This window comes from Erpetoichthys calabaricus, chromosome 8, assembly GCF_900747795.2.
Source record: "Erpetoichthys calabaricus chromosome 8, fErpCal1.3, whole genome shotgun sequence".
NCBI lineage: Eukaryota > Metazoa > Chordata > Cladistia > Polypteriformes > Polypteridae > Erpetoichthys > Erpetoichthys calabaricus.
In genome coordinates, this window is record NC_041401.2 from 179,299,220 (window position 1) to 179,320,138 (window position 20,919).

The 20,919-nt window shown below is 36.3% G+C and overlaps 1 protein-coding gene across 2 annotated transcripts in view; it reads right to left on the minus strand.

Annotated features, from left to right (window-relative positions):
* Window positions 1–20,919, minus strand: part of spen (spen family transcriptional repressor) — a 73,457-nt gene that overhangs the window by 45,504 nt on the left and 7,034 nt on the right. For both annotated transcript variants that reach the window (XM_051930860.1, XM_028807922.2), the window contains exons 2-3: window positions 13,972–14,292; window positions 10,981–11,529 (exon numbers count right to left, since the gene is read on the minus strand). In XM_051930860.1, the coding sequence (XP_051786820.1) occupies window positions 10,981–11,529; window positions 13,972–14,292 (870 nt within the window). The remainder of the gene's footprint in view (window positions 1–10,980; window positions 11,530–13,971; window positions 14,293–20,919) is intronic.

Consider the following 20,919-nt stretch of genomic DNA (forward strand, 5'->3'; position numbering starts at 1 on the left):
AATTAATTTAATCAAACTAGCTTTGTCAAAAGAAAACAAAGCTAAAAGGTTCAAAAATGCTGGAGCCAGAAAACTAGAAGCATAGATGGGGCATAATTAACCATGGCCAGCTCACACTCAATGGTCTGCATCCTAAGCAAATAGAATAGCAACATGGTGCACGGTTAAAACACAACCAACAATTAATTAAAGAGGACATCCATTTCTCTTGCATAAAAAGATACAATTAGGAAACAGTTGTCACTACGGTCATAACCAAAACACTGTGCTATGTAAAAAAAATTAGAGATTCTTATTTGCCAAATGAAAACCACCAAGAAAAACATTAGAAGTAGAAAAGCATACACTTTTCAAAGTAGTCAAGTTGGCCCGCTAAAAAAAACGCAGAGAATTTGCATATCAGGACATCGCTAGTTTTCTCAAGCTATAAAAAAAAACATGTGGTCTTGATTTCTCTTTTTAGCATTTTGCTAAGATGTGAAAGAATGCTACTTTTGTAATAAAATGATAAAAAAAAGCCTTAAATGTAAAAGTACTTAAAAATAAATAAATAAAAGGTGCAACACACATTCGATACCTTCCAACGATGACAAAAAAAGTACACAGTGCAGTTTCTCCCACGCTGTTCATCTTAAATTTAGATAAGCTGAGCAAGATTTTTTAATGGCGGGTTCTACTTGATAGATTTGCCACTTTCAAGTTAAGCTACACAATTATCATATGGACAGTTTAAACCAAGCTTCTACTTCATTCTAATGCATTGCTAAATAAAAGGAATTAAACAACTAAACTTATGAAACAGTTTGGTAGCACAATGTTTAAAAAATAAAAATTAAATTTGCTTGGTAGTGTGTGCAGTACATTGCATCCATGTGTTGAACTAAATTAATGAATAGCCCATTTCCTGTAGCTAAAAGGAGATTTCTTTAAAATGTAATTGCCAAATCTAACAAAAACATGTGTGTGTGGGAGTAATTCACACATCCACACAGTTTTACTTAATGCAAAATTTTCTGTACACAATGATCTTGTCAATGGCTTTTTAAAATTTAATTAAAATGGGTACCCAAGCCATGTGGAGGACAGGGATCAAACCCCAAAAGGGCATAAAAAGAAACACACTTCTAGATGTCCATCATAGATCAAGAATTTTCAGCAACGCTGTAAATTTAACGTATAAAATGTACATATACACACACACTGTAAAGGCATTTTATTAATTTAAAGGGTGCATATTTCTCTTTTTTATTCCTTTGCCAGAAAACTGCTAAAACACTAACACATTCTTTGTTTAGACTTTTGTAATGTTTTAACATAAACCACACCTTGCAAAACATAAAATTTTCAGGCACAATGATGTTTTAATGCAAATGTAAATAATTCACAGGTGTGTCAAGGTGCAACACCAGGCTGAAGGTCCCATTTGCCTTTTCAGACAAAGTGCAGGAGATTTAGCAGTGATTGTGATTGGTTTTCTGAAAATGTCCACATACTATAGGTTAAGTAGTGGCAGGAGACCATGGGCAATAGATAAACCACCACCCAAAATAGTTCCTTCTCAAATTATGTCTAAAGGCCACATCACATATGGAGACTTTTCCAGCAACTATCAGTCATAGTCTTTTCCTTTACTTAATCTTACACTGTAGCAAGTCAGACAGTCAGTGGCACAATCATCTAGCCCAAAATACAGAGCCTCTCGCTTCAACTATAGTCCACAACTCATCTTGACAAAATCTAACAGGTTTGATTTTATCTTTAGTTGTAGGAGGGGCCTCTGTGTGCATGACAGCGGACTACAAATGAAAACTCATCCATAAGTACAAAGGGTATAATTCAGTGATGAGATTAAAGGAACCCAGGTGTCCTGAACCTCACAAACAGAAAAGAATCTTATCCGTTTTATTTCCTGTGTTTTACATAACACGAAAGAATGGGGGGGGAGGAAGAAAAGGTCAAAGCCCATTGCTGAACTTGCCATACCTGTTAACCATTCATAAAACATCAGCTCTGTCAGGCAGCATGCTATTGGCTGTCAGAAAAAGGGGCAAGCACGACTTTGCTGAGAAGTCATCATGCAGTCAACTAAATTTGACATGATCCAGCAGAGAGACCACCAACTGCAGCCAGCTACACCCTATGACTAGAATTCATGAAATATGAAATTAGCTTAATTCAGATATCTAGGCCACATGAAGCACTGAAACACAAGGCGATAATTTTATTAAAAAACAAAGATGGATTACATTTTCAATATGTTTTCAATCAATAATGAACAAGATTTCTCATGTATATGATTGCACAGTAATATAGGAAACAGAAAACATTTCATGCAAGAGGAAATTTATCCAGATTCAGACAAGACATCTATAGTTTTGTTAGAGGTATCCATATTGCTAGAAGGATGTCTTTTAAATACTGGAAAACATAAGTACTAATTAGATGTTTATTTCTGTTCAAAACTTAAAGTTTAATTTATATTTAAAACCACAGCATTATCCATTAAAATTAAGACTTGTTAAACTAAAAAAATAACAGCATCATCAGAAATATGTGTTTGCCCTTAAACGATTCAAGGAGAGATATCAGATGTAAATGAAATCAAGAGAAGCCATAAAATTAGTCAGACTTGAGGCCAAATTAAACACCAGGTCACTGTTGTACTGCTTTAACACTATAATACAGGACCAAAAAAAGTGCAGGAAAAGAGAACAAGGAAGGAAGTTAAAAACCAAAACAGAGAAGCAGTGTTGACTGGTTAGTCTAAATTAGCATTATGCGAGTATGTGGGTTTATGTGCTAGTGTGCCTAACAACGCTTTCTTCTAGGGCTTGTTTCCGATGCTATGAGGATCAGCTTCAGTTTCCCAAGGTCAGCTATGGGTGAACGAAAAATTACATTTGAAAAGGTGGTTATTGTTTGTACAATTGCTTATGTACAACTACTTTAATTACAACTACTGCTGTGTGTTTAACAGCAGGAAATAAACAATTTTGTTTAATGCTGACTAGGCTACTTTTACATTATTTGCTGTCACTTTTACATTTAGTTTACATTATTTATTTTACATTTAGTGCTTTTGAAAATAGATGTGTTTAATTTGCTCAAAATTAAAAGGACTATAAAAAAACACATTCATATTTATAAGCACTGGTGGCATTTAAGGAAAATCACAGATACAAAATATCTTTTTAAAGGAGGACCGGATGTTAAGAATAATAGGCAATCTGAATCAGCCTTGGCAAATGTAGAATAGGTTAAGCTCTACTTTATGTTGTATATGCAATACAGGTTAAATATTAAACACACTCATATAAATTCATTTAATATGTATACACACACACACATACTCATATATACACACATATATACACACACACACACACACACACACATATATATATACACATATACAAACATTTATAAATGTATACATATCAACACTAGAGGTTAATTTCCAACTTGACTCTACCCTAATACAGATAAGTGAATTAACATTTGTATTCTACAGCTCTGGATGCACATGCAGATCTTTAACCTCTCTTAAAAAGGATCTACAACCATGCATTTTACAGCATATAGCAGAGTGGTAAAGTATGCGATTTCAAGATTTTGAGTTTCACAGGATTCATTTCTGCATCATTTATTAAAGGGGAGAACACTCCCCAATTTTACAAAGACTGACAACCGTGAAGCATTTTCTTATAAAGTTTAAATAGAATATAGCAGAAATTGGCAATGAAGCAGTTAACCTGGTATAGCAGATTAAATTAATATTGTGGTTTTTAAAAGGCTTGTACCATTATGATAAAAAACAGAGGAAAACTCGCAAACACGTTTAAAACACAAAATACACCCTATCACACAACATGAAATCTGTGTGTGCAAAAAGGAGTGAGACACACACAAGGAGGAATAAAGGCGAATGAGGTACGCAGGCAGATTCGCCTCTAAAGACGTTAATTATAAAACTGGATAGGAGGTGAGAAAGGTGCCTCAAACATAAGTCTGAAAAGCAGGCTTCAAGGGAATGCACCGGTGAGAGCCTTTAAGGAGACTTCCACACACAAAGAGAGAGGAAAAACGCTGAAGATACATGTATGGCAAGAGATAGCACAATTAAAAAGTAATTGCTATTACCTGTCTTTGCAATCAAGTACTGGTTAACTGTTTTTTCCATATATTCTTTTCAAAACTCAGCCCACTGTTGTGATCTGAGCTGCCATACATTTTCTACCTACTAGGTAGGAAGGTGTGAGGAATGTATGAATGGATGGATCTTTATTTGTCATCAGGAGATAATTTGCCTTTTTACGGAAAATCATTAAATAAGACACACCTACACACTCACTATAGTCTGAACACATTAGAACAACTAAAAAGAAAATTTAAAAAAAAAAAACCTTTGGACATGGCAGTCCCAATGAGACATTATGTAGATGTATGGTTGTAGGTATAAAGGAGCCCCAGTAACGTTCCTTTAAACACTTCTTCTGAAATGTTCATTGGCTAGAAGTACTCCATGTTGGTGTGCCACTGAGAGAATGTGCAACTATTATTAATAATGGCACTCAGTTTTGTTTTAATTCTCTCCTTTGCTAGTACCTCCAAGGGGTCCAGAGTGCATCCCATAACCGAGCCTACTCGTTTAACTTGCTGATTCGGTGGGCCTCTCTTGAAGTGGTGTTACTGGCCAAGCACACCACAACATAGAATAATCACACTAGCCATCACATAATTGTAGAGTACGTGAAGGGTATCATTAACCATATTAAAGAAACACAGTTTCCTAAGAAAATAACAGCCTATTCTGCCCTTTCTTATATAGTTCCTCTGCATTAAGAGACCAGTCCAACCTGTCATTAGTGTGGACTCACCCACCCCACCCCAAAGTACTTGTAAAAGCACACCACCTGTACATCCACTCGCTGAATACTGACCAGGTTTAGCAGTTCTTTGATGCGGTGAAAGCTAATAACCAGATCCTTGGTTTTGCTGATGTTAAATTGCGGGCAATTCCTTCTGCACCAATAAAGTTCGGACTCCTACACACTGTCTCAACCCCCTTATCAATACACCCCGTAAGTGCAGAATCATATCTGAGAATTTCTGCAAGTGACATGACTTAGCATTATATTAGTCTGAGGTGTACAGAGTAAAGAAAAGTGTTACACAAATAAGACGAAGCCAGTTAGTAGTATATAACTATAACCTTGCATACTAACATACATACTGTCAGGCATGTGACCATAGGCAGCACCTTCAGGACACTTACTTATAAATGTTAACTACCCTTAAGTGTATTTCCTAAGTGCCAACGTCAAAACAAAAAAGTCAATGCTATTGAGGGTAGGTACACAACTGCTGCAGAGTGGGAAGGGTCAGCTAAATTCTTGAAATGTCTTTACCAGGCTTAATTCTCAGGCAAAGTCAACACAATAATGGGGTTGAAAAAAAAAATTAATTGTAAACTGGTATGTGAAGAAATAGGTCATGATTAAGACTGTATTCTGCTGAGGTCGTGTTAAGTTCTTTACAGATAGTGTAAGATACAATTTGAAAATATTAACATTCAAAATATGAGTAATTATTGTTTGTGTAATTTTCCACAGAATTAAAATGCAATTACAGAAGCTATGTTTTTAAAAAGAGAGATAGTGTTGAAAGGACCGTTAATGATGTAAGCTTGGAATTCCAGAAATGGAAAAATAGGGAGTTTTTGTTTGGGTGGAAAGGACAGTGGAAATAAGCACTGTGAAAGCAGGAAGCCAAGAAGGAGCTAATGCAGTGAGAATGGATTTTGTTTTTTTAAATAAGGAAAATCAAAGCGAGATATGCCTCTGAAGGTGCCCCTAGAGATCTGATCCATTAAACTGGAGAGCTCACAGTAGGTAAAACTACAGTAGATCACTGATGGATCCATTGCTTTCATTCAACACTAATCAATTCTGTGAGTTATTGGACAGTATGAAATTTATGCATTTCTGAACATATGCAGTACATATGGCTTCTAACTCCATGCTCTCCACAACTCTGCTGAGGATAAAGAGGGTTTTGAAGATGAATGGAGGAGTTTAATGTGTGGTATTTGAGGGTAAGAGCATGAAACACAGGTATAACTGTCTGGCTGATAAGATTTTTCAAAGCACTTGTTTGTGTGGCTGAAATCTGAATTATTGGAACAAATTTCAAATTAAAAGTCACAGACACTTCTTTATTTACTCTTTTTTTCTTGTATCTGTTACTATTACAGCAGCAGATGTAATTGTACCACTTCAGTTCAGCAAACAATATTGTAATATTACTGCCTGGGTCAGGCACATTTGCACAATTGTTATTACTGTTGTAAAGGAGGATGAGGATAGATAGGCAACTTAGTTGGGTTGGTTGGTGGTACCTTTCCTGGCTTGGAATCCATACATTTAGTTTATAGTGGACTGATAGATGGAGACTGCCTTCCAGGGCCATGTGCTCCCCCAGTATGCGAGGTAGCAGCATACCTTTGGAATGGCTCCCACAGGGCAGCATAGGATTTATAGTTTTGGTGGGCAGCCCTGGAGGAAGTTGTGGGAGGCAGGTTCCCCTGGGCAGTGATTCCACATGACAATCTTGTTGCTCAGGAAGTACTCCCATGTTGAGGTTGAAAAGGAACAACTCCACCTTGAGTCAGTTAAAGCTAACCTGGGAGGAGTGGAAGACAGAATTATAAAAAGGAAAAGAAAGGACTTGTGTGTTCTGGAAGGAGAAAACACCTCTATAAGGTAGTTGGTAAAATAAAGCAGTTTATTTTCACTTGGGACTTGTGTGTTGGCTGTTGTGTCTCTGTTACTCCTCCTGTGACCACACTGGTTTTTTCACTGCTTCAACAGATTAGGCTCATGCCCTAACCTGGTCAGCGTCAACAAAGAGTTTGCAGATTTTCCCTGTGCATACTCTCTCCAGGTCTTCTTCTATCCATCCATCCATCCATCCATCATCCAACCCGCTATACCCTAACTACAAGGTCACGGGGGTCTTCTGGAGCCAATCCCAGCCACACAGGGTGCAAAGGATGGAACAAACCCCCGGGCAGGGCGCCAGCCCACCGCAGCCAGGTCTTCTAGTTTACCATTATTATCCAATAAAAATATACATATATACATCTTAGGAAAACTGAAGGCTCTAATTTTTTCCTGTATAAGAATGAACATGCCCTACAATAGAATGGACTCCATTCAGTGCCAGTTCTTTACAGTGCCAGATGAGTTCCAACACTCCACAGCACTTTAGTCAGATTAAGTGGCTTTGAAGGATGGATAGGTCATTTTATTTCAATAGTATAATATAAAGTACCTGCAAGCCATACCACTCAGACAAGGAATTACAGCAAGTAAAACAAAGCCATGACGACCTTCACATCAACAGGTAGAGTTCATTTTTCTAGTAACAGGCTGGTTCATAGCTGGATGTTATCTGTACTAAAAATTATAAGCATGAGAGACATACAAATATTTGGCTACTAATTTTTCATCCTCCTTTGCAAATAAATGTATATGCAAATTAATTACAAATGGTTTTTCAATCACATACAGAATTGTTTAACACCAATATCCATAACATTTTGCCATTTCTATATCAACTCATTTATTATATCAGTCGACAACTCACAAAAAACTGAAAAGCTGGCAAGGATGTACTTCCCTAAAGATCAGGGACATTTAGATAGATAGATTTATACATTTCTAATAAAATGACTGACCTGCTAGAGAATTTCAAATACGTGAAAAATATTTAATAGCCCATTATTACTATTTTTGTATTTTCCTGGTTAAAAATTAATTACGAAAAATGTCTACGACAGGTATTCTAGGATAAATCTGATGGTAGGCTGCTCTTAATACACCCAACAAGAGACTATATTGCTTCCTGCACCTTACTACCTACGGCAGATTTAATGCTTCAAATGAAATGTAAAACCGAGGTCCTCACTCCCCGTGGTCATAAGAGATCCTGGGCATCCTTCAAAAAGAGTAGGGTGTATTCTGATGTTCAGGTTATATTGCATACCACAGCCTAGTCATTCTGGCCCCCAATTACCCTGTCCAGATAATTATGTCTGTCAGCCTTTCACCACTTGATAATCTGTGGTGAGCATACAGGCACAAAAAAATGGCTGCCGCTACATCATCCAAGTGAATGATACACACTGGTTGAGGCTGAATTAAAGCCCCCCCCTCCCCCCCAAAGCACTCCAAAGTAGTGAGAAAAGTGCTACATAAAGAATTTTTATTATTATTATTAAGCCACACCACACTCTCCTTCATAGTTTCAGTCGCAGATATCATTTACAACCCCAATTCCAATGAAGTTTGGACGTTGTGTAAAACATAAATAAAAACAGAATACAATGATTTGCAAATCCTTTTCAACCTATATTCAATTGAATACACTACGAAGACAAGATATCGAATGTTCAAACTGATAAACTTTATTGTTGTTTTGCAAATCTGCACTCATTTTGAATTTGATGCCAATACAGGTGATAGAAATAAGAAACATAGGTGTTTTGTACCACACAGAGAGGAAACAGGCTCATCTGTCTGATGTCTCGTGTTTGTTATACCATGATTAAAAGGAATAAAGGGCAATATTGCAGCCAATGTGTCTACATTTGAAAAGCCTTCTTCCAGCACTGCCAGACAACATATTATTGGCTGTCAGAATGCAGTAAGCTCATCATTGTTTGTGAAATTTAAAAATGCGCTAGAAAGTCATCATAGAGTCATGTAATTTGTCATCCCCTATGATTATTAGCTATGTAAACTGACATCCTCAGGCAACAAGGTCAGTATCTACAGTTGACAAGCACGACACCCCCTTCAACTAGAGGTGGTGGAATGTGGTGACCATTTTAGAGAGACAATACTAAAATAGGTGGAAGAGGTCATGCGAGCAAACTTTGCTATATGTGCTGAAAAAAATGTACTTGAGTAAATAGTGTTTTTTTTTCTATTGCGACAAGTGATTTAAACAACAATCCAAATAAAATTTCAAAAACAAGCTAATAGGTGTTGTGCTGTAAAAGCTCAAATTCCACATACTTGTATCACTGCACAAAGCCTATTATATGCAGAAACCACCATACAAGACTATAAACATATTCGTAAGACCAATAACTCAATTCACCTCCCTGGCATATACACAGTGGTAACAAATCCATTCATGAGAAAAATACTCTGACAGCCTTTTGCCCAGTGACAAACAGCAGCCTTTTACAAAGGAGTGCTAATTATGAATTGGCTGCACACACCCTTACAAGTGAAGGAGACAATCAAGGTGTGACCCATGCTAACAAAAACAATTAAGAAGCTAATTTATACTTCAAGGAGGGGTGAATTTTGCATTTTCCATATTTTAAAACTGGTATAGTCAAAGAGAAAGCAGAGACTTGAGTGTGCCTCATTTTGCCTAATGCACACAGAGCTGTTGAAGTTTTCTTCCGGGTTTGGGGTACAAAACCTGCTAAAATTGCTCATTATTTCCAACATTACACTGAATATGTATAACATTGTTAAATTAATTTTTTTTGTTTACAACTATGTTAAACTGCCAAGAAAGTAGAACCTACCAGTATCTCCATTATAAACTGGGGTAATACAAGTCACAATAATTGAATGCATCATATGTCACATTGTAAGAAGCAGAGTGTTGTTCATCATTACTATTTAGCAGATGCTTTTGTCCAAAGTGACTCACAAAAAAATCAATATACATAAAATAAAGCTGAGCAACTGCCAGCAAAGTACAAAGTTAAAAAAAGACAGAGAACATGTTTAGTAACAGTTATTTAAAAGGCTGTATGAAAACTAGCAAATCAACAAAATCACATTCTCATGACAGTTGAAAATAATTCTAGGAGGTTAACAGAGAGGTAGAACTTCAACAGTCCTTTGATGCTTTAAATAAAAAAGGTGCTTTCAAGAAGCCCTTGTCACACTGTAAATAACTACAGTGTTATTCGCAGATGTCCTTGAAGCAATGTTTACTCCATCCTAACTAGCAAAAGTTCATCCCTGCTGGAGAATAAACAAACCTTGAACTGCAATGAAAAGGAAAGAAGCAATTGCTAGTTGCATGTCCTATATACTAAAACTTAAATGAAGCTCCAAAACGTTTAACCAACGTTCAAATAATCAAATGGTATTTTTGTATAAAATATTTGTATTTTAATGGCTCGGATACCCACTCTAAATAAACCACTATGCACCCGAATGAATTAACATCCTAGTTTTTGGTTATTTTTTTGTGGGCTGAAAAGATTGGTAAGAAAACTATGCTTCTCCTTTAGTTATAAATGTACTGACACTCCATGCATATATCTATCCATGCATTTTCAAGCCCGCTTAACCCTATATTCCAAAATACATAAATATCTTTAAAAAAAAAAAAAAAAATACAAACATGAATACTGGTGCTCATTACTGTCAACACAGTCATTAAGATTTTTAATTGTAGCACTTCTCTATATACAAAAGCATAAGGGTACACACCTTCATGTCACAGTCATGACTAAATGCCATTTAAACTGCTTTAGTATAAATAGAATACGTTACCCAGAGTGAATTGCATAAATGCTGGTCTGTGTTTTGTTTTTCTTTTTTTTTTTTTTTTTTAAATTGAACACAAAAGATTGAAAGAGCCAAACAGACAGATGTAATAACAGTTCTAGAAATGCAGCAACTAGTACAAAAAGTGATTTCTGCAAACTAGGAAAGCTATTTATTATCAAATGTAAAATAGATTTCCAAAGAGAAACAAATTACCAATTTACATATGGCAAAAAGCTACATTTGAGAAACCAAAACTCAAACAGTGCTAAAGACCTGGAACAAATTTAAAAGGAGCAATGATTATACTGGACCCTTTTTACTCATTGTAAAATTAACCTTAAGACATTTCCTGAATAAAACATATTAGGTTTCTTCCCTGATAACCTCCTACCTGTCACTGCTGGTGCTACTGCTGCTGCTGACTGAATTGGAACTGGAGGAGCGGCTACGAGAACCACTGCCGCTGGGAGAGCGAGGTGGCCGTGCAGCCTGGCTGGCAAGACGCTGTGGAGAAGGGTTTCGAGATTGTGAAGAATGCGGGGACCTGCTCCGACTGTGTTGGTAACTCCGTTCTGTCCTACGTCCACGCACTTCGCGACTTAGCTCATCCCGATACAAGTCTCTGTGTACTACACTGGAAAGAGTGAAAGGTTCCCGAGCACGGGGCTCATATCGAGACTCAGGGGTCTCAAAGCGACTAGGGCTTCGACTTCGGGAGCCATAGTATACCCCAGCTCCAGAACTGCTGCTTCCACCACCCCCACTTCCACTTCCTGATCCACCACTGCTTCCCCCACCTCCACGGTGCTGAAGAGTTCGTTCCTGAGGATCTCTGTAATAATCCTGATCGTAATGCCGTGTTCGTTCAAAGCTAGCAGTTCCCCTCTCATGGTGTCCATAGGCACTGTGTTCATAAGCACGCTCCCTGGTTTCGGAAGCCCTGAGGGGAGGAGGAGGGGAAAAACGGGACATAAATTAATTTATATATAACAGGGTTTTACAAAGTGTTAAATTTGTATATACTTATAAAAAATGTAGATGCACTTCTTGAGTTTAAAAGACAGGCTGTGTTGGCAGTTTGTAATATTCCACACAACAGGTCCCATAATGCCTTCAGAGATAATGGAGAAGATAAGGGTGCAACACGAAGAAATTTCAAAAGCCTAACATGACAAAAGTGTTTAATTAAAAAAGTAAGAACCAAACATATGACAGTAGTCCATGGACAATTTAAAAAAAAAAAAAAAAAAAAAAAAAGAAAATTACATTTGGCCTTAGTATTTTTTCCTAAGGATTATTTATCCTTAGAATAAAAAACCTCCTAGGACATTGTGAAATAGGCCATCTCTGCACACTTAAGATTTTAAAATTAAGAGCAACAGAGTAATGCAACAAAAAAAGCAACTTCCTTTGTTTTTCCAAATGAGAGCACAGAGAACAAGAACTTTATGCCAATGTAAACGTGAGCACATCTATTTGCCTCATTTTTTTTTTTTTTTATAAAGGGAGATGCCAAATTTGGAATTTCATATTAAACCAACTTCTTATGTTGTCTTACATCATTTCTTTCGCTTGCCACTTAGCATTATTCATATACTGCTAAACTTCAAAGGGGCAATTAGAATAGACAAGAAAAGATCAGCAGCAGTCTTGATTAAAACCTAGGCTGTAAAGTACACTTAACTGTACCGAAATTTTATGCTTAGCCACTGGCAACAAGTATCTCAGTGGCACTTTCATAGAAAGACAGAATGTGTGCATGCTAGAATTCAACTCTACATTCTCAAAAGGCATTACAGTTATTAGCAGAGACAAAAAGCAGGGAAACCTAGTTACAAAACAAAAAATGAACCATAAAGAATAAAAAGGAGAGGTTTAACAGAAGCCAGAAGCACTAAGACTACAAAAGTCTAAGCCTGCAGCATGTGTATATGCTAGATAAGTTAGTGGAAAGAAAGAGGGTCTGGCTTGGGTTAGGAGGACAGTGACTAAATACACAGGGCAGGACATACCAACCTTTTTTGAGTGTGGAAACACGACCTATATCCAAATTAAATCTAGGGAGACAGAATTGTATGAAAACAAAAAACAGCAGTAATCCCCAATTTTGGCCCCTTTATTACTGAGGGGAGGGCTTACATCCAACTTCACAAAATGGGTCATGTCACGGTTGCAGGATTGACTAGATGTTGATGGATCAACCAAAAATTAGATATTAAAAAAAATATTTTGGCGAAAAAGATTACAGACCAAAAAAGAAAAAAATAACTTAAAAAAAAATAACGAAATTAATCCGACTATTCAATAAATTTCCATCGCTCACACATTCTCCCAGGTTTATACAATCCCAGTTTCTGCCCCGGCTCATCTGAGAAACTTGACACTTCTTCCAGTCTTGTTTTTGGATAAAAAAGGAAAAAGAAAAAAGTCCCAAGCATTGGCAAATACTTTCCAGTTGATAGCAGATACCCTTTATTCTGCATTAAATGTTCAGCAAATGCTGCACTGGACAATTCCATGTTTTCATATTCTGTAAGAACTATTAATCCATTCAGGTTCTGAAATCTTCAAGAGCAGCAACAATCCCAAAAGGAGAAATTCTTTATTCCAGTGTTTCCGGGGGAAAACCAATACATCCATCACCCCATTTAGGCTCTCCGACTAAAGTCTTGTGTTCACACTTAAAATACTATACCAAGACAATCCAAGGCATTAAATCCAAGGGCTTCGGACATGTACATCCAAAAAAAAATAAACAAAAAATAAAACTATAAAAAAAAATGTTACCACTCTTCTAGAAACCACCCACATATCCCTCTGTTAAATTGTACAATCCAGATAAAGGAAGATCCTTCTTGCAAAATGAAGCCATTTTTGTGATTCAACATGGCAATTGCTCAAGACTCAAACACTCAAATGAAATTTGCTAAATTTCAAAGAGCTTGCTGATTCTTGAATCTGGTAATCCTCAGAATGGTGGTCTTAATGCAAACTCCAATGTTAATCAGTAGACATTCTCCAATATTCCAGTTGATCCAGAAATTAGATGGGAAAAAATAAAAAGGAAAAAGGGTAAAATAACAAAAAGCTGTCAATGATGTCTATTTATTCCACATTCCAGAGTACTTCAAAATCCATGGGCTCCACCAGATCCAAAATCAATAGCCGAATATATCCATGGAGACTTGACTCAGTTTTGGGACTTTTCCTGAATTTCTTTTTAAGAAATATTTATTTTCTATCCAACCCACCGCAGGTAATTCCCAACTTAAATTTCTAAAAATGTATATCCATTTCGGGGCCCTAAAATTGAGTTGTTTTTATTTTTTTCTCCAACCACACCAATACCAGATACCCTGCCTAGAGAAACCTTGGCACTTACCCATCAAGTCTTCGCTCATAGCGTCCCTCTCGGCCATGGAGAGATGTTGGGGGGCCATAGGCTGGCCCTCCACTACCTCCTCTGAACCCAGAAACCTCTCTACTACGAGATCCTATGGAAACTGTATCATCCAAGCCCCGGGCTGCAGTTGGAATGGTGCCTGGCTCATTGTAATCCGTCCGCAGGTCTCTATCTCCCATTTTGTTGACAGAATTGTGTGCCTTCTGAGCACTTTTGATGTCCACAAAATCCACAAAAGCTGCCACGCCTCCCTCTGAGCCTCGCTTGGGGAGGATTTTGACACTTTCCACGCGTCCATACCTGTTAAATAGGGAGAGGGTGAGATGCAAAAGCAAGAGAGAATAAAAAGATAAATATGAATGGTTTAGAAAGTCAAAGTAACATGTTTCACTTTAAATATACATTTATACAGAAGTTAAACAAGTAATCTTGATTATGTCATAAAGACTACAATGTTCTATTTGCACACAGAACATTTACACAGTATTCCTAAGGGAATGCTGTATAAACAGTCTTCTACATGACGTAGAACTTAATGGAATGGCAATTTTTCAAAAGTTCATCTTCATTTTCTACTCATGGTAAGAGGTTTTATTTGTATTTCATTCATATGTATCCTTTAAAGATCTGTATTGTTCTTGGCAAACACTTAAGCAATGCTGTAAAGAAAAATCTGTTACATAATTACACATTTTTATAGAGCAGAGTTAAGGGGTACATTCAGTCCGTACTTTGCACTGTGTGATAAACCAAAGCTATGTAAACTGAAGAATACAACCATTCCCACCCTAATGTATGCATTAAACAGAAGTAACAGCCTTTGGCAAGATTTGGTACAATATACCTTAAGAATGGCTGAAGGAACTAAGACTGTTAAAGACTGCTTTGCAATGCAAAAATTGGCATTAAACTGATTATGCAACAATGTTTCTTCATCAAAACACTTCCTTGATACGTTTAACGAGGCAAATAATAAACTGCAGTTACTTATCTGGCAAACATGCTCTCCAAGTAATGCTATGAGACACAAATGCACATGGGCTACATGCTGAAACATGCAAGCAGAAAAGAATGTGTTCTGCCCCTCCCATAGAACCAGGTAATCTATCAGAAGTGTATGAAACCATACATTTGTTTTCTTTGCAGCTTACTCTGGCACTGTGAATCTGTAAAGATGTGCACAATTATGCTATACTTCCAAAACACTGCAATACCCCAATGCAGAACATTTACACCTTTTTAAATTACAGCATCAGATTCACATGTGGAATCAATTCCAGGAAAGACAGCAGAACCTCTTCTAGGGACAATGAGTAGATGGTGTGCAAATCAGGCAAAGAGCACATAAGTTGAATTAGGGCTCTTAATGTTCGTGTTAGATGAACTCCATCATAACCAGAAGTCTCTCACCACATGCTCTAAAAATGTGATCAATGTAGCTCAAGTCACAGACGCTAAATGTAACAAGCCCAGCAACTCTCAATTGTGTCAACAGATAAGTTCCAGAGATGTGATCAGCAACTTCTGTCGGCAAATCTGACATACTCCACGACTAGAAGCTGCATGTGACATCAACTTTACTCAGCAGATACTCAGCATCCTCATAAACAGGTTTAAAAAAAAAAAAACCTCTTTAAAAGCACATCATTTAAGGAAACGCCTAGAAAATTGGTTCATCCAATGGCTGAAATGTAGGCCATAATGTAAATATTTCAATAACACAAATGTGAGGCAACAAACACCAAACCATTTTTACACATAAACTGCTCAACCTGAATAAAGTAATCCAAAAAGTGCAGGAGGCAATTGTGCTGCTCTTTTTTTGTGCACAGTTAAACTGGAAATACCAAACCTCTGAAGGACCCTACTCATACCATCATAACTATGTGAACTGATGCATTGGAGTCAAGCACAGAGATTTTACTTTTAAAAACTAAATAAACGTTTCTCCTCCTACATGTCAAAGTTACTAGTTAATTACTCTCAAATTCCTATGCCATGGCCAAATCTTATTATAAAGGCCTGCGCAAAAGCATTAAGAGCAGTATTAGGAAGCAAATTTTTCTCAAAGTTGCTGTATTTAATCATAAAAAAGTAAGCCTGAAAATGTATCCAATAATCATGAGTCTGGACAAACTAAAGGGTACCAGCAGTAAAAGCACAATGGCAACATGTGATTAAATAACAAACAGAAAGTATGAAAACAAAACAATACACTTGGCAAAGAAACACTGCTGGCACAGCCAAGTCTGCAGACAGAGAAGAACAGGAGGATTTTCCTGCAGCATGCTGAACCTACCCCTAATTAAAGCTCCTGTTACTGCCCCATAACACAGGCGAATGAAATAACTTCAAAAAGAAACTGCAAACACTACCAACCACGTACATTATTATTCTCATATGAAAAACTCATTATTAAAATGAAAAATAATTGTTAAAAGATAACAGGCATTATGAAAACAGTCTAAATACAGCATTAAAACAAGGAGTTGAAGAATTATACCTTAGGACTTCAAAATAGTTTGTCATGGTAAAAAATGTGCTCCTTGATAAGAGCTTTACCACCAGCATAAGCTACTGCTGTATCTTATGCAATACCAGTGCAAGGGAAATTGTACTAAAATATATATAGAATATCTATGGTTTAATAAATCCATGCTTTTTTTTGTACCAACTGTATGGGGTTGATTTGTGATGGCATTAATGCAGGCAGTATTCCTGTCATTTATGTAGAAGGTAAAGGCTAGTGGCTAAAGCAATGTACTATAAATCATGAGTTTATGAGTTCAGTCCTCACCACTAGCTTATTGTGTTAGTCACTTAACCTGCCGTATCTGCATCAAGTGGAAAAATAAAGTGAAAACCTTTCACTGTGATTTGAAAGACGGTTTGGATAATATGTCAACCAAATGAAAACATGTAAATGACTATACAATGTATGAAGACAGCAAATAAAATAAATAAACGCTAAACTGGATAATATGTCAACCAAATGAAAACATGTAAATGACTATACAATGTATGAAGACAGCAAATAAAATAAATAAACGCTAAACATTTTGTTCTGGCTGTTCCAGTACATGGGTGAAAATAAGGGTAACTGTACAGATGTTATTTTTTTCTTTGGGGAGGAAACGTGCAGAGTCTTCACTCCCTTGCGGCTTTTTTTTTTTTTTTTAAATAATCAATAAAGACCACTGTACAAAGCAATGCCTACACCTAAAAGGTTAATGTGAAAAATTACACTTTAGCCAAAGTACACACAAGAGCAATGAATATGCGTAAACATTAACCACCACTAAACATGGTGCTACAGTAAACTACAGCCTGAGATTTCCAAGAATGAAGCAAGCTTCTACTCTCAACACACCCACCACACCTGACATGATTGAACCCGGGTTTCTGCTTCTTTTTATTTCAACCAGTTACGTTGAAGCTCTGAACCATTTTAGAGGTAAGCTTGCATTTAATTTAAAAAATAACTCAAGTTTTTCACTTTAACAAAGCACATAAGACAAGAAGGTATCAACAAACAAGTGACATTCTGAACTGTAGCAATTACAGAAATCTCAACAAACAGCAAAACAGGAATAATACAACAAACCACTGCTGTCAGCAACAATTTTAAAAAATCATGCCTCATTAAGGTGTGTGCACGCACACTATCAGCAATGGAACAAAAAAAAAAAAAAAAAGCACCAAAGCTATACTGTGAGGGTGACCCCCAAATACTGCAAGTGTAATTAAACAAATTCTCTAAACACTCCTATAGTCACACTAACATGAAGAAGGAAAACCTTGCTATTTACTTTGCTCATATGTAAAAGCATTTGTTTAAAATCAGTCTGACCCCTTAGAAAATGTGTCGGCTGCCATTCTCTAACCTCCTTAAAAAAAAACAAAAAAAAAAACTGCAGTTGTTCAACCAGTAAGACAACTCTTGTGAACTATCACCAGAAAGATTTTTAATTAAGAGAATGCTTTGTAGAGATGTCATATTTTTAAATGTGACGATGTAAAGGAAACGTATAATAAAGGGGAAAGACCGCAAAGAAAATGCTTGTCAGGTCAATTCCTGCCACTAACTCACTGAATGGTTCTAAGCAAGGCATTTAATCAGCAAATGGCCTATCTGCAGAAGCCTGGAAACAATTATGCAATCCATTTCCTTTGTCCTAAGCAACTTAAAACATATCAGTAAAGTAAGTTACTGTTAAACAGACCAGTAAAGTAAGTTACTATAAAGCAGACAAGACTATTGCAGAGTAACTGGTGTCATTCATAGTGATTTAGGATACCAAATGAGACTTGCAACAAAATTTAAAACATATGGCAGATGACTATAAATATAGTATTTGCAGAAAAACAAATAAGCTAGAGCTTCTATCCATCTTTTAGAATAGAATAGAATGCCTTCTATTGTCACTAAAAAATCTGCAATATCTAGAACATTTTTTTACAACATTAACACAGCTTTAAGGAGAACAGCCAATTCAGCCCATTCGGCATAACAAGCTTATCATTCCTAGTGACCTGATTTCTCTAAAAAGACATTGGGTTTTGAAAGTCCCCAAAGTATCACACTACCTTGGTAAAGCATGTTTTGGTCTACGGTTCTGTGGGGGAAGAAAACCTTTCTAATGTTTGTGTGAAACCTACCCTTTACTATATGTGCCTTGATGTTCTTAAGAATTTATTTTAATAAAGTTAACAGGTCTGAGAAAAGCCATAAACAATTTCAGCAGCAACGAGTGGAAGGCAAGAAATAATCCCTGACAGGCTGACAATTCATCACTGGATAAATTTATATGGACAATTTATATTCTAAAAGAACTTTTCAGAAGCCACAAACCTAAACTGTATCTTCAAAATATGGATGATAAAACAAAGAGTCCTTATCAACAGAGGGAGAATATGCACCAACATGCAAAACACAACTTGGTGTTTTAACAATTACAATATGATTCAAATTAATTCACATTTAGTATTTGACTCATTTTCATCTGAAATGTCTCAAACAAAATATTTCAAATAAAATGACTAAAATATGTCAACGCTTGCGTTTATGAACCTTTACTGAGAAGGATGATCTGGAGAAAGTACTGTTTGGCTGATGCCTTTAACGCAATTAACAACATTTCCGATACAATTGGTTACATTTATTTTGTTTTTACAATTCCAGCACAGGCAGGTGAAGTGACTTGTTCATGGTCACACAGTGTCAGTGGCGATATCTGAACACACAACTTTAGGGCTTGAAGTCTAAAGCCTTAACAACTATGCCATATTGCCTGTCAATACTTTTTCAGTAACATTTATTGAAAAGAATTTTAAAAGTCGCCTTAACAAATTTTCTAAATAATTCATAATACTTGTCTATAAAACAAATTCAAAGTAAATTTGTAACACAACACTGTGTGAACTCCTACAAAATATGCCACCAAGACCATTTATTGTCAAAAAATAGGCATCCGCAGATACTGTACATATGCACTATTTTGATCAACTGCTTCCTCCATTTGAGAGTCTACACTCTAGATTTTAAACTTCACCTTAAAATGACAGACAGGTAAATCAACATATATACTATATAGCAGATAGCTTTTAAAATCCATGGGAAATTAAAAAGACCATCGAACTAGAGTGGCTATATCCTGCGTCTTGTATCCTGTTGCGCACACAGTTTACTGAATACATTTTTGGACTGCACAAAAACATATCTAAGAAAGTGGTGTGACCCTGGGGTTAAACCACTAAACCCAGCCAGTGTTCCAATTCTACAAATATATATTTTTAATCACACTGTAAACATGTATTATCCATTAGAGAACGACTTGGAAATAGTTACATAAAAAATTTCACCTGAAAAAATGTTAACCTTTTTTTGCATCTGAAGTATGTTTATTTATATCCAATTTAAGATATTGCATTTTTACTTCCACTTGAATGGGAAGTTTGGTGATGGGGTCAAAAATTTGCTATGAAGTTGCGCTCAAATTCTGAAATGTTCAAAACTTCAATAACAGTTGATTTTAGAGTGGTGTCTCTATGTGCGTGTGTGTGTGTCCATCTGTGAAAACATATATAACAACTTCCAAAATAACTGACCTATCTTTTTCAGACAAGTTACATCAGATTTTTCTTATCACATGCTCCAGGGCCTACTGATTACGGTCCAGTACTTATTCCCAAATCCTTCAAAAAACGGTTTGACCTGTCCAACAAAAACTGCCATAGAATTTGTGAAATGTATTGAGATTGCTCACTTGACTCAATTTTTTGTTCATTTTATTTTTACGTTTACTTGTTTATATAATAAATTTACTAAGTAATAAAATTCTAGTGTCTGTGTGTCCAGTCCCTCCATGTAATCCGATCGGTCAGACTGTTCATTTTTGCTTTGGTTGCTCAGTCAAGTTAAACCAAGGCAGGAAGCACTAAGCAAAAAAGGCTGACATGCACGAGGATACCAAGATATAGGAGGAACTCGAAGAGTCACCTTCAAACATGGGAAGTATTTACAAGAATACAAATGTTTTGACACTGGATAAAGGAAGCCTGTATACCATTGGTGGTAATCAAAAAGCAGAGGCGAGACGAGCAATGCACCTTGAAATTAAAGAGCCCAAGAAGCAGGGCAATACCATCAACAGAGGAAATGCCAGCCAAGACACATGGAAATACCAAAGAAAGGTAATAAGGCGAACACTGTTGGTTAAAAAAAAAAAAAAAAAAAAAAAAAAAAAAAAAAAAAAAAAAAAGGCAAAAGATATCAAATATATTTATCTTTATTCTATTAGCTGTGCTTAACAGGTAATGTAGCTAGTACTATATAAGTGCTTGACTGTATAGTATTGTTCAATGGAGTTGTGAAATTTTGGTATTGTGACAATTCGATACAATACTAAAAAGTACTGAAAATCAATA